Source organism: Astyanax mexicanus, chromosome 2 (assembly GCF_023375975.1).
Source record: "Astyanax mexicanus isolate ESR-SI-001 chromosome 2, AstMex3_surface, whole genome shotgun sequence".
Classification (NCBI taxonomy): domain Eukaryota; kingdom Metazoa; phylum Chordata; class Actinopteri; order Characiformes; family Acestrorhamphidae; genus Astyanax; species Astyanax mexicanus.
In genome coordinates this window covers 6,428,622-6,441,705 of record NC_064409.1, presented here as the reverse complement: position 1 = coordinate 6,441,705, position 13,084 = coordinate 6,428,622, and the positions used below count along the sequence as shown (strand labels likewise).

The window sequence follows — 13,084 nt, the reverse complement described above, 5'->3', positions numbered from 1 at the left end:
GAAATTAAACCTGCTGAAAAACCTAAACATTTTCTGTACATTTAAATAATGATTAGTTATTAAAGTTTTACTAATTAGTTTCATATTTAATCATATTTAAATGTACATAAAATGTTTAGTTTTTTCAGCAGGTTTAACTACTCTATAAGATGGCTAGTTATTTAGAGTTTAAATAATTCAACCAAGCTCAATGAAAAAAAACAACAAAAAAAAAAACCAAACTATTATTCTATGAAAATGCCATGTTAAAAGTCACTGAGCTTTTCCATACGACTAAAATCTATTGCTAGTGGCTGTATAAAGTCGCATCTAGCAGCCGTATACTTGATTTTCACGCAACTAAAATGAAAAGAGAAGGTGGTGAGTGTTGTTTTGTACCTTTTCCTTCATTTTCTGGATTTTGCGTGCAGCGTTGCGGCGCTGATGGCGCTCCTCGTTCCGCAGGCCGAAGACCTCACCTCCACGGCCCTGTCTCTCCCCCTGCCGCTCTGCCTCTTTCAGCTTGGTCTCTGCACTCAGGGTCTCAGTGTGGTACATGTGGTAGGTCTTCATTACCTGCAGAAGAAAGACCATACAATCAAGTAGTATAAGAACATGTGAACTGGCATTAAGATGATTACCAACAATATCTGTTGCCCAACACTTCTGTATAGCTGTGTATATCAATACATTTGGCTCATATTAGTGGACATGTTTAATAATTAATCACTCCAGGTAACTTTTATTTTCTATCTGTATAGCATTACAATCCAATACTTCCTTCTGGATGCAGCTATTTTCTGATGATGACTCCTATAACTCATAACTCTTTATAGGAAGATCTGGAAGCAATGGAAATGTAGTCATTTTAAGCTCTTTAACATACTGTCAATGTTAAAGATCCCTTCAAGGGCAACTGTCTGCTTTACTTCAACTCCTTTCTTTCTTTCTTTCTTTCTTTCTTTCACATCTGTGATTGACTAGAGGAAGAATATTTCAAAAGGAAGCGAGACGTCCCCACATCCGTAGTGTTTTCATGTGCCCACAGTAAGATAATCACACAGTTAAGACACATCCATCGTGCACAGGCCATCTGTGTGTTTAATGGCTGTCATGTGTGCATAGGAGGGGTACACACTTATGCATGTGTGTATGTGTGATTGTGTGCACACATGTAGCATGTATAAATGAAGATAATTACAGTAGTATATACCATATGCAAATAACTCCTGCACAGACTTGGCCTTAGGCTGCAGCTGGCATTTTAACGCTGAATTAATGTTGATGTTATGGTTAAATCAACGCTGGATTTGGTGTAGATTCTGAAAAGTAAATTTAGCATTGATATGGCAACGTTGTTCCACTGTTATATGTTCAACCTTTAATAAACCATAGCTCACATTTGGGATGCTCAAAATTGTATGGAATAAATATAAAAATATGGAAAAAATAATTTAATTATTTTTTATTCTCTCTCTCTGTGTGAATATACAGTTCTGGGAAACAAATGCTATTTATAGTTATATACATGAGTAAAAAAAACATTGTTGCCTTATTCTATAAACCTCGGACAACATTTCTACCAAATCTTAAATAAAATTGGTAATTTGCAGCATTTATTTGTAGAAAATGAGAACTTTTTATGCATCTTGGTATGTTTTCCTCCACCAGTCTTACACGCTGCTTTTGGATCACTTTATGCTGCTTTACTCCTGGTGCAAAAATTCAAGCAGTTCAGTTTGGTTTGATGGCTTGTGATCATCCATCTTCTTCTTGACTATATTTCAGAGTTTTTTTTTTATTTGGTAAAATCAAAAACTCATCATTTTTGAGTGGTCTCTTATTTTTTTTTTCCAGAGCTCTATGTACAATAATTAATATTAAACATAGACCCAAAACACATACTGTGAGATAACTGGTGGTGTTATATCATTACAGACTGTAGTAATATAAATTGAATAGTGTAAAAACTGTAAGGTTTTTAATTTGGTAAAATCAAAGAAGCTCATCATTTTTAAATCTTTTTTTCAAAGCTGTACATCTCTGAGAAGTAGAAACTGCACAAGTACAAACAAAAAGCTTTAATTACTAGTAGCTAAAACTAGAAAATGCTATGGTTAACAAAGGGTTAACAATAAACTTACATCACTGTAGTAAGCTGAGTATAAAGAATGTTAACCCAACACACACAAGCACACACACACATAGTCCAACACCCCCCCTCCCATTTAACAGAGCAAATGCTTTCGAAATATGCAGCTCCTCACAGATAACAGAGTGTGTTATCTGTGTCTATGTGTGTTAGCATGTTAGCATGTGCGCTAGCTTGTCTGTCCATCTGCTGAAGTAAAGACAGTACTGTACAATCAGTCAGCGGTTGAAAGCAGTGAGGCTTTGTCTGGGCTTTGCTTCCAAACCACAAATAGTTTTCTTCTTTAAATGTACAACACTCTTCCTGCCTGCCCGCCTGCCGTAGCTAATCTGTACCGCATGTCTCTGTTTAATAGGGTTTATTTATTTAAGAGCCACTGGCTTTTAAAGCCTCACATCCAGTCAGATGACTTCAAAATCAGGCCCAGTGTTCATGCAGTGTATCTGCAGATCCTTACAAAGTCTTATATCTGTATATCTAAATTAAATATATACAATTATGTATTATATATTTTAAAATTTGTCTTAAAATGTTTTAAATCCTCCTCCCAAAGTTCTCACAATTGCCACAAACTACTAGGGGTGGGCAACATGCTGCTAAAACAATATCACTATATATATTTTTTTCTTTTATCACATTGGAACCCTAATTTACAAGGCCAATTACCCAACCCACTCATTAGGGCTCCTGGATGAGGAGAGAGAGCACCATCTACCCAATTGGACTTGCTCTCTCTGGGCTCCGGTAGCTGAGGGCAAGCTGCATGACCAGGATTCGAACCAGCAATGTTACAATCATAAATATAACAATATTTTGATATATAGGATATATTCTTGATAAAATGACAATACTTTGAATAAAATATATATATATCAATATATATATAATATAATATAATATATCAATGCTCTCCATATATCTCCAGGACTGACGTAAAATAAATTATTCTGAGCAGCTATAATCTGTCTCTAGTAGATATTATTTAATGTGAAATAAAAACAGTGTGAATATTACTTTTGTTACAAAAAAAAGTTGTACCTTGATGACTCCCCTAAAATAATATCACAATATTTCTGGTTATTCTAAGGGGGTTAAGGAAGAAAGTTGGGGCAAACTTTCTAAAATTGTTCATTTTTATTCAAATTTATTAGAATATTAAAAATAGTTATTGCATTGAAGTTTTCAGATTAATTGTGTGCATTAATGAATGAATGAGTAGGTTTTTAACGCCGTGCCGACACACTAGGGTCATTTTTACGGCGGTACTTAAGTCAGTTCTTCAAACTGCGTCATTAAAAAATATATATATACCAAAACCCTTATAAAAAGATGTTTTATATTTAAAAAAGTCAAAAAATGTATCATTTTTCCAGGTGCTGCAGTTTTAAGCACATTTGGCATCTCACTTTCATTAAAAAAAAACCTCAGTCTATCTGAGTGCAGTGGTTTGCAGTCCATTAAAATGTGTTTTATAGTAAGTCTGTCTTCACAAAGATGACAGGTTGGAGCATCTTCTCTAGTAGATGTTGGTGCGTCAACATGGAGTGTCCGATTCTACATTTTGTAAGGATGGTTTGGTGTAGTGTGCATTAATAGGTTAACACTGACTAAACTAATACTTAACAACAGCATTATGTGCTTTTTGCCACTTGTTATAATGAAACTAGTCCTAATTTTGTCTCTTAAATTTTATTTAATGATATCCTGTCATACAACTGCAGAGAGACAAGAAAGTTTAGACAGTGTTCTTCGACAGGCTTGCTGTTAACTTGAGGTAATAATTACTGGAGCACCATAATATCAAGAATATAAGAAATGAAAACCTGGACTGATATAATGTCTCTCTGAGGCTTTCAAACCTCAGGGTAAGACTAAACATATGAATGTGAAGCCCTGAAATGAAACAAATGAAAGTTTGCAAGGACTGGCAGAGTGACAGCATGACAGAAGCATGGGCTGACAAAACGAGAAGATGAAGAAGATGAAAAAAAAAACAAAAAAAACGAAGAGGCTGATGGAGTCGAGTTATAGAGTGATCGAAGAACCAAGTGAAATGATAAAATGAGAGAGGTAGACTGAGCGAGAGAAGGAGAGCTGGAATGAAATCGTAATTTAAAGAGGCGAAGGAGACAATGAAAGGATGATGAGAAGAACTCTTCAGGTGAGAGAAGAAGAAGAGAGAGAGAGAAAGTGAGCAAATAAGACCAAGAGATGTTCTCACCGTGTAGAGTTCGTTAAGAATCTTCATCAGGTCCTCCTGCAGCTGGAAAGTGATCTCTTTACTCTACACAGAAAAAGAGAGGGGAAAAAACAGAGAGCATTAATGAAGAGAATACAGAGGGCATGACTCGGGTCAAACTCATATCTAAAGCTATGGACTATAAAACGCCGGCCTGTGTGACACCTGAGCTGAACTGAACGGATGGATCTAAAGCCATTTAGAGAGCGACCCTCCTAAATGCAGTTCTATTGCTTCCATCAGCCAAATTTATAGAGGCGTGGAGTAAAAACAGCACAGAAGCAGAGGAAGCTATTTGTGAGTAGGAAGTCATGAACAGTCACGCAGCCACTTTAAAACAAGGCAATTCAGCAAATCAGCGATGCAGGCTCACCATTACTGATTCATTGGTCATCACAAGACTGATCACACAGCTTATCCAAACACAACATAGCCTCTAGTGTCATCACAAAAGTTGTATAAGAGAAATGTCCCCCTCCACAGAAAACACTATTTTTAACCGAGCCACCACATTAACTGTTCTTAATTAAAACTGTATATATACGAATAATGCAAATTATATATTGAAACACCAAAAGTCATGTGACAGCAGATTGAAAATTAAATGTGAAGTGTAACCTCAAGTGAACAGGCATTGTTTCACTATATTATATATTATACACAGTGACACAGTAATAGAAACATCCTCATATTTTTAATAGTTTGACCTTTATCGAATACTAGGGATGTGACGAGATTTCTCGTCAAGCTTAAACCTGTCTCGCGGGGAAAAAAAACAGTGTAGCGTGGACTTTTTAAGAGGGATCTGGCAACACAGTAGCGATAACAGCGAGTGTGGTGGCTGAGCAGTGAGAGCAGCGCTCAGCAGAAGAGGAAAATTCAGGTATTTGTATAGAAGATGTTTCTGCTACTTTTAAGTTGTATATCTGGCTGCATTTTGGCTCCAGTGGAAACAATAAACGGTAACAGAGTGACCAACAAGACACAGACCATTTATAAATACTATAAGTAAATCCTACACGTGACTGTTTCATAGGCAGTTGTACTAATCCCTTAGCTCTGTACTGTATTAAAAAACATGTTCTGTCTCTGTTTCACTTCAAGCATAGTCTTAATATGACTGGTTATGGTTCTGCATAGTTAATTTACAAGAGATTTAGGAGAAAAAAACACAAACCCTAGGCTTAATATGACTGGCTGTGGTTTGCACTTATTGTTTGCACTATATAAGACCTAGACAAGTTTCATTTTATTTTTTTTATTCTTATTTTTATTTTTTATAAAATAAATGTGTGATAGAAACCAGTCTGCTAAGTTTGCATTATGATTTTGTCAAATAAATCTCTATTTTTTTTTTTTTCATTTTTGATATTTTCTTTAAAATCTTATTTTTAAATCTCGTCTCGTCTCATTCTCGTGAACCCAGTATTGTGTCTTATCTCGTCTTGTGCTATTAGTGTCTTGTCACACCCCTATCGAATACTACTAAACATGCACAGATTACATTTTAATAATGTTTTTATGTAGTCATTTTAATGCTGAGCAATTTTCACATTCGAATTACAGTTTTAATGCGATTTTAAAATGTAATGAACTAATCGTGATTTTACATTTTACATTTATTACATATTTATCTACATTATTCAAAATATCTAAAAGCGCTACTTATTTCTTAAGTGTTTATCTATCTTACCTTGGTCACTGGCACCTCCCATAGACTAACGAGTGCATATTCTCATTTATTTAGCTAGAAATACATCCTACCGCTTCTAAAAACTGCAGCATCATCGCTCTCTGGTGAGGATCTGTGATTTATTGTGGAAAACAATAATAAGTAACTATAAAGTTTTTGATGTGCTACGGAAAAAAATACACTCAATTACCAGGTGTGACTGCCAATAGTAACAAATTTAATCAGCTAGTTACACCCCCTCCACTTCTGTGGAGTTGGGTCTTGCAACAAGACAATGACCTAAAGCAGTCAAGCAACTGTTAAAATGGTTTATCCCTGAAACCATATTTAAACACTGAGGAATATCCTGAAACATGCAGCTCATTCTTGAAGGCCTCAGGTGTCTCAGATGACACTGATGCAGTTCTGTGAAAAGAAGTGGGTCAAAAGTCCTCCACGGCATTTTCACACTTTAATTCAAAATCGCAGAAAAGCGTTGACTTTATTTATTGCTGCTAAAGAGTGTGCAAGCAGCTATTAACAGTGTGGGACCATCAGTTTTTCACACAAGAGGGGGCTGGGTGTTAAACACTTTCTTGATAAATATACGGCATTCCTATCACATTGTTCTGTTTTTGTTCCATCAGTGTCCCTTTTTTGTATTATTTGGTTATCATTCAGTGTTTTAAATGATCTCAAATTCAGGAATTTATTTGGGACCAACATGTTTTACAGCAGTGTAGTGTTTGCAACCTTCCCACTCGGAGAGCTGCTGCCCTGGGAATTAGCTATAACTCAATTGGAATGGAAAAAATGATTCAAATAAAACATCTTCAGGAAATCTAATACTGTGATATCAACTGAGCGATTGCAGCAAGACACAACATGGCTGAGCAACAGCAAGAATTTTTTTCTCTGTATTTAAAGCAAACTGAGGCAGAAAAAAATGCATACATAGGGCCCTATCGTACACCCTGCAGAAGGCATGCATCAATGCTCTTTGCTACCTTACACCCCTTGAGCCTGCGCCATTAAAATAGCGTTCGAGTCTAGAAATAATTATACCATTATACCACAGTGAATTCCGACCCTGCAATGTGATTGGCTGAGAGGTGTTTTATGAGTGACATTATCAGCCGGTAACCAAAGCTCTCCATGTATTACTCCACCACATACAGGTAACCTAGCAACAATGCAGCGCTTACAAGCCAAATACAAACCAAATGCGATGTCATTACACACCACTGGGAGCCGCTGGATCCCATAAACACAGTGCAGAAACGCCATGTCTCAAATAGGCAACACAGGCAAAGACAAGGTCCCACAAATCAATAAATAAGCCAAGTGATTCAATATAATGCATTATTACACACATTATCAGCCAACAATATCATGTTAAAACACATGTTGTGTGAGGCAGAATGTGAGGCAACTGACACACTGATTGATTTATTTCACATTATGCCCCAATAGAAAAAAACACACCCATGATTAATTAAGAGAATTAGCACATGGCTTTTACGTGTTTTGAGCTGCGCAAGGTGTATTTTTTGCGACCCTCACAATACCAAACAGACACCAATAAGCCCTAAATACAGCTGTGTGATTCACAATTGACCAGTGCTCTATAGATCACTTAAATAAGGCCTTATGTCTCGTTTATAAACCTCATCTATCCACATCTACTTTTATAGCAACTTTTAACATCGCCTACAAGGTGAGAACAGAACAGCTCCTTCCTACCTGCACTGATCACTCCTGAAGGCTTACGCTACCTCCCGGCCGCTGCGCTCCTCCAATGAATGTCGCCTCGCTTTACCAAACAAACATTCACACAAAGCAATCCAGACTGTTCTCATACAGAGTTCCCCAATGGTGGAACAAACTACCTTCCACTACCAGATCAGGAGAATCTCTCACTATTTTTAATAAACTCCTGAAGACAGAGCTCTTCAAAGAGCACTTACTCTCCTAACACCTCTAACTAACTACCTTCTACTACCAGATCAGGAGAATCTCTCACTATCTTTAATAATAAACTCCTGAAGACAGAGCTCTTCAAAGAGCAATTACTCTCCTAACACCTCTAACTAACTACCTTCTACTACCAGATCAGGAGAATCTCTCACTATCTTTAATAAACTCCTGAAGACAGAGCTCTTCAAAGAGCACTTACTCTCCTAACACCTCTAACTAACTACCTTCTACTACCAGATCAGGAGAATCTCTCACTATCTTTAATAAACTCCTGAAGACAGAGCTCTTCAAAGAGCACTTACTCTCCTAACACCTCTAACTAACTACCTTCCACTACCAGATCAGGAGAATCTCTCACTATTTTTAATAAACTCCTGATTCTCATTCTGGCTGGTACGGCTTTATTGTAATTAATAGCATGTGCTCTGCATCATGAGGTACTGCCTTACTAGCGACAAACGGAGAACTGAAGTGTCAGAGTATAGGAGAGAACCTTCACCCTCCATGAATAAACCAACAGTGTGCAAAGTTCTGCACAAAGACAGGCAGAACCCATTAATAATAAACTAAGAACCTATAAAAAAACAAAAGAACAATATATCTGCTTCATGGGCACTTTTGCTTAACTGAAGCAGAAAGTTTTATACACATACTCTGCTTCTGTGTATATTAAAAGAGTCTAGTAAAAGTGAAAAAGGACTTTTACAGAAATTTATATTCAGGTAAAACCCTGCCAATGGAAAGTAATTACATTTTATAGTAAAATTCATCGTCATCACTAATAAAATGTCATTTTTACAAAAGCTAAATTGCTGCCATTCAGTCAACATGTATTTTTTATTCAGAATAATCTTTTTTTTTATTACTTACAGATACGATTATTATCATATCAGTGAAACTGGCGACATGCCAATTATCATAAACAAAAACTAGCATTGTGTCCCATGAATTTTGCCATATCCCATGTGGCATATGCATCTGGAGCCTTCTACACTAATTGTGAAAGTGATTTCTGTCAGAGTCGCTTGTTTGTTTGCACGGACAATTCTAGCCAGATGCTGCCGGTCACAATCATTACCACCCACTGCACTGTCCACTGTGGGTGAGAATGCCTTCTGTAATGTATTTCCAGTACACTTGTGACACTGTGGAATAGTGCTGTGCGATATGATGATAAATATCGTGGGGACGATAGAAAAAGTGTCTATTGTGCTACTTACCTTCTATCGTCCCTAACGTTTCTACGGTAATTTAATCAATTATTCACGCAAATATATAAAGTAGGCTATGATGAAATGTATTGGCGTGATCACTTTGCATAAACTGGGTTTATAAGTGGTAATAAAGTAATCTTCGCAAAAAAAAAATTATAACGTGGTTTAGCGACATGATGCTGCTTTACGTTATTAAACTCATAAGAGCTGAACAATGGAGACGATTTGTTCTTTTGAAAAAAAAAACTACTGCATCTACCTCATCTATTTTTATGTAATACATATATATATATATATATATTTGCTACATTAAAAGGTAGTAATTCTCATTTGTAAAAGTTTGGTTTAATGTCACTTTGAAATAAAGTTGGAAAAAAGTAAGCAATGATATTATTTTCGAAAAATAACTGAAAACATACTTAAATGTGGTATATCATGATATATATCGTTATCGTGATATTAAAAAATTCCATATCATGATATATGATTTTTCCCATATTGCCCAGCACTACTGTGGAATACTAAATTAATATTAAATTAAAATTAATATGTTAATAATCTGGCACCCACCATCAGCCCTCAGTCACGTTTGTATGATTCACTGGATAGTGTTCAACCCATCATTCACAAGATAACACCTCACAACTAACACAGGTGTGGGCAATACAAAGCTGTCCCCTGAGATAAAACTTTATAATCAATTTACGTACCGCTATCCCATTACTTTTATACTAAACACTGTTAACTAGGGCTGCAACTAACAAATATTTTAATAATCGATTAATTTGATAAAAAGAAAATATATTTATTAATGCAATTCATTTGAAATATATATAAAACCTTTGACCAGTTATTGTACAGATAAACTATTTTAGAGAACTAATGTTGTAATTGTATAAGGAACACAAATTTATTAAAACTATATTTATTAAATATATTTTTAAATATTAGTAAAAATATTAGTGTTCACACAAATAATTAACCTTAGATTTACATTAATATTATTATTATCATAATTTAATAACACCACAGCAATGTATGTAATGTAAATATACACTTGGCTTTAATCCTCAAACACTTCCATGCAACACAGTCAGAAAAAAAGACCTCGAAACAGGCTTTAAATATATTATTGAAACATGTTTCACTAAAACTACAGTATAAATATATACTGTAAATATAAGTTTACTAAAAATGAGACACAGGAAAGCAGGGGGTGTGTGGCGGTGCTCACAACCTCTCCTATAAGGCAATGAATCAGGGAGCTGTTCTATCACACACTATGCTATGTTAAACACTCTGTGTGAGCCCCTGCAGTGCTGTAAACCAGCCAATCATAGCAGAGCTCATCAAATCACAGGCTCACCGTTAAAGGAAAAACAGTGTATTTACTTCTGGAGGAAAATAACAGGCAGCAGACTATACAGCAGACTTATGGACGAATAAACAAGTGGAAACCAAACTCTAAAGCAGTGAAAGTGTTATTATTATTTAAAGTGTTAAATTATTATTTATCTTCAGTTTTATATGAATGCATTAAATTAATATGTACAAAGTACTGAGTGTAAGAAATATATGGTGTGCAATCTTATTTGGGACACAAATTATCCAAATTAAGTAAATTAAATAAAATTGCAACAAGAAAATATGACAATCAAGGTCAGACCATAACAAAGAATCACAAGGAACACATTCACAGATTAATAAAAATAATAGCAAATTAGTATTTTAGTATTAGAAAGCTCTACTGTGCATATTCTTGGTGCAGGGCAGAATGAACAAAAATGTATATCACAGTATTTTTCAATATTCTGATGGCTTTGTGATATTTCACTGTATTTTAATTTTATTAATTTATTGTATTTTATTTTTTGCATGACTGGGCTTTAATATAGGTTTGTGACTTACTTTGAGCTTAAGATTACATATAATATAAAACAGAGTACATATAATATAAACAGTAAGGCTTTAAATTAAAACTTTGATTCTTATTGGGCTTACTTTGTCCCCCAAAATTACACAATATATTAAAAAAATAGATACACCAAAAACTTTAACGGAATTCTTTTCAAAATTAATCATTTTAAAAATAGTTCCATGAACGCTATAAATGGACGTAAAACACTCAATGTTTTAGTATTTAAATATTTTAAAATTTAAATAAATATTTTTAAATATTTTTAGTATTTAAATATATAAATATTAAGTGTGCATTAATATTATCCTTCAAGCTACAGTACTTATATATTTAAACAGGGCTTTAGTTACTGCTCTTGAAGCTTTTTTGCACCTCGTATCCAGAGTTTTATCACATGTCCTGTATAAATGATTCCCTACTCAGGATTGATTTTGATTCTGAGAGAAGAAGTTTTCTCTAAACTGTGGATTGATTGCACAATTCCATTCCTCTTTTTTTTTCTCTGAGTGAATAATTGCATAATTGCTGTTAGCTGTTGTTTTTCTATTTTACTTGGATAAAAACACTCATACTGTGAGGAACAGCAACAGGAGCTCCTCAAATAAAGTTCTTTTCTTATTTCTCTCCAAGTAGGACAGAGAGAGACGAGTATTTGACTCCACAGAGCTGAGCTACTATTACTCCAGTATGTTAGCTTGTTATGCTAACTGGCTAGCTTTAGTTATGTATTAGTTAGGATGAACTGGCATACCTCCCAGCACTATACGTCATACTGTACACTGTTCATACTGGTAGAGCAGTGCGTTTACAGGAACTTCTAACCAGGTTGACCTTACCTTCTTCAGCAGGCGTGTGTTGTCCTCGCTGACGTGTGAGATGCGGGTGATGACATTGTTGAGGTAGAGGTCACTGAGCGTGGCGTGGTCCTTGCTCTCTCTCCTCACCTGGTTCAGTAGCAGGTACCAGCAGTTTACAGGAGATAGCAGGTTTTGGTCCTTCCTGTGGAAAACACAGCAGATTATATATGAGCCCTGGAGGAAGAGGGTCTGTACAACCAGCTGAGATACAGATAAGATACAAGCTGTTTTCTTTATCTAAAATATTAAGCCAAGAACATTAATATGACCTCATACTTAAATTTCTTAATTGTTAAATCTAATTTAGTTAGGGTGTAACTACATTTGACAAGGGAATGTATAAAATCCACCCTCCAAATTCACCTATAAGCTAGATTTTCTCTAGTTTTAAAGAGTCTTTGAGCAGTTAGCATTACAAGAACTTGATAATAACATTTTCTTCAGTAACCACACAAACAGTGCTTTAACACTTGCTGGGTGGCCCCTTATGTCTGCTATTTTCTGACGCTGTTTTGTGGTTTTGCCTCGCAAGTCTTTAAAAAAAAAAAAAAAAAAAGCTAATGAACCCATTTTCTTGCATATCCACAGGAAATTTGCAGCATTTAACTGGCTTCTGACTTCATGACGCTGACTCATGACGTATAACAGGAAAGAGGGGTTATTTCTGGGTAAAAGAAAGCTAATATCCATTCCTGAAAACCTCACTAACTCCACAGCCACCGCAGGAAGCTGAGGAAATGTATCTCAGCCCAGAGGAACCATGTGTGTGACCTCACTAGACACACTCAAACACACATACAAAACATAAAACAAAGGACTTTCCTGCTGTGGCCAAAATGTGCCAAATATCAAAACTATAATAACATTTTGGTTGCAAAATATTTGCAAATATCTGCCCAATAGTGTTTATTTCACTTCAATATTGTATACATGGGACCTATTTATCAATCTATAGACAAGCTTTCAACTTGTGCAGTTTGATTTAGGACGTGTCAGTGTGTCTTTGCTATCGTAATGATGGGAAAAGTACACAAATTACTAATACTCTTATTATTATGTACCAATTCTCTTATTAA

General features: G+C 35.4%; 1 protein-coding gene across 2 annotated transcripts in view; it reads right to left on the bottom strand.

The window, feature by feature from the left end:
* The window catches only part of srgap1b (SLIT-ROBO Rho GTPase activating protein 1b), a 69,609-nt gene that overhangs the window by 29,323 nt on the left and 27,202 nt on the right, over positions 1-13,084 (bottom strand). For both annotated transcript variants that reach the window (XM_049473219.1, XM_049473220.1), the window contains exons 3-5: positions 11,988-12,150; positions 4,353-4,415; positions 379-555 (exon numbers count right to left, since the gene is read on the bottom strand). In XM_049473219.1, the coding sequence (XP_049329176.1) occupies positions 379-555; positions 4,353-4,415; positions 11,988-12,150 (403 nt within the window). The remainder of the gene's footprint in view (positions 1-378; positions 556-4,352; positions 4,416-11,987; positions 12,151-13,084) is intronic.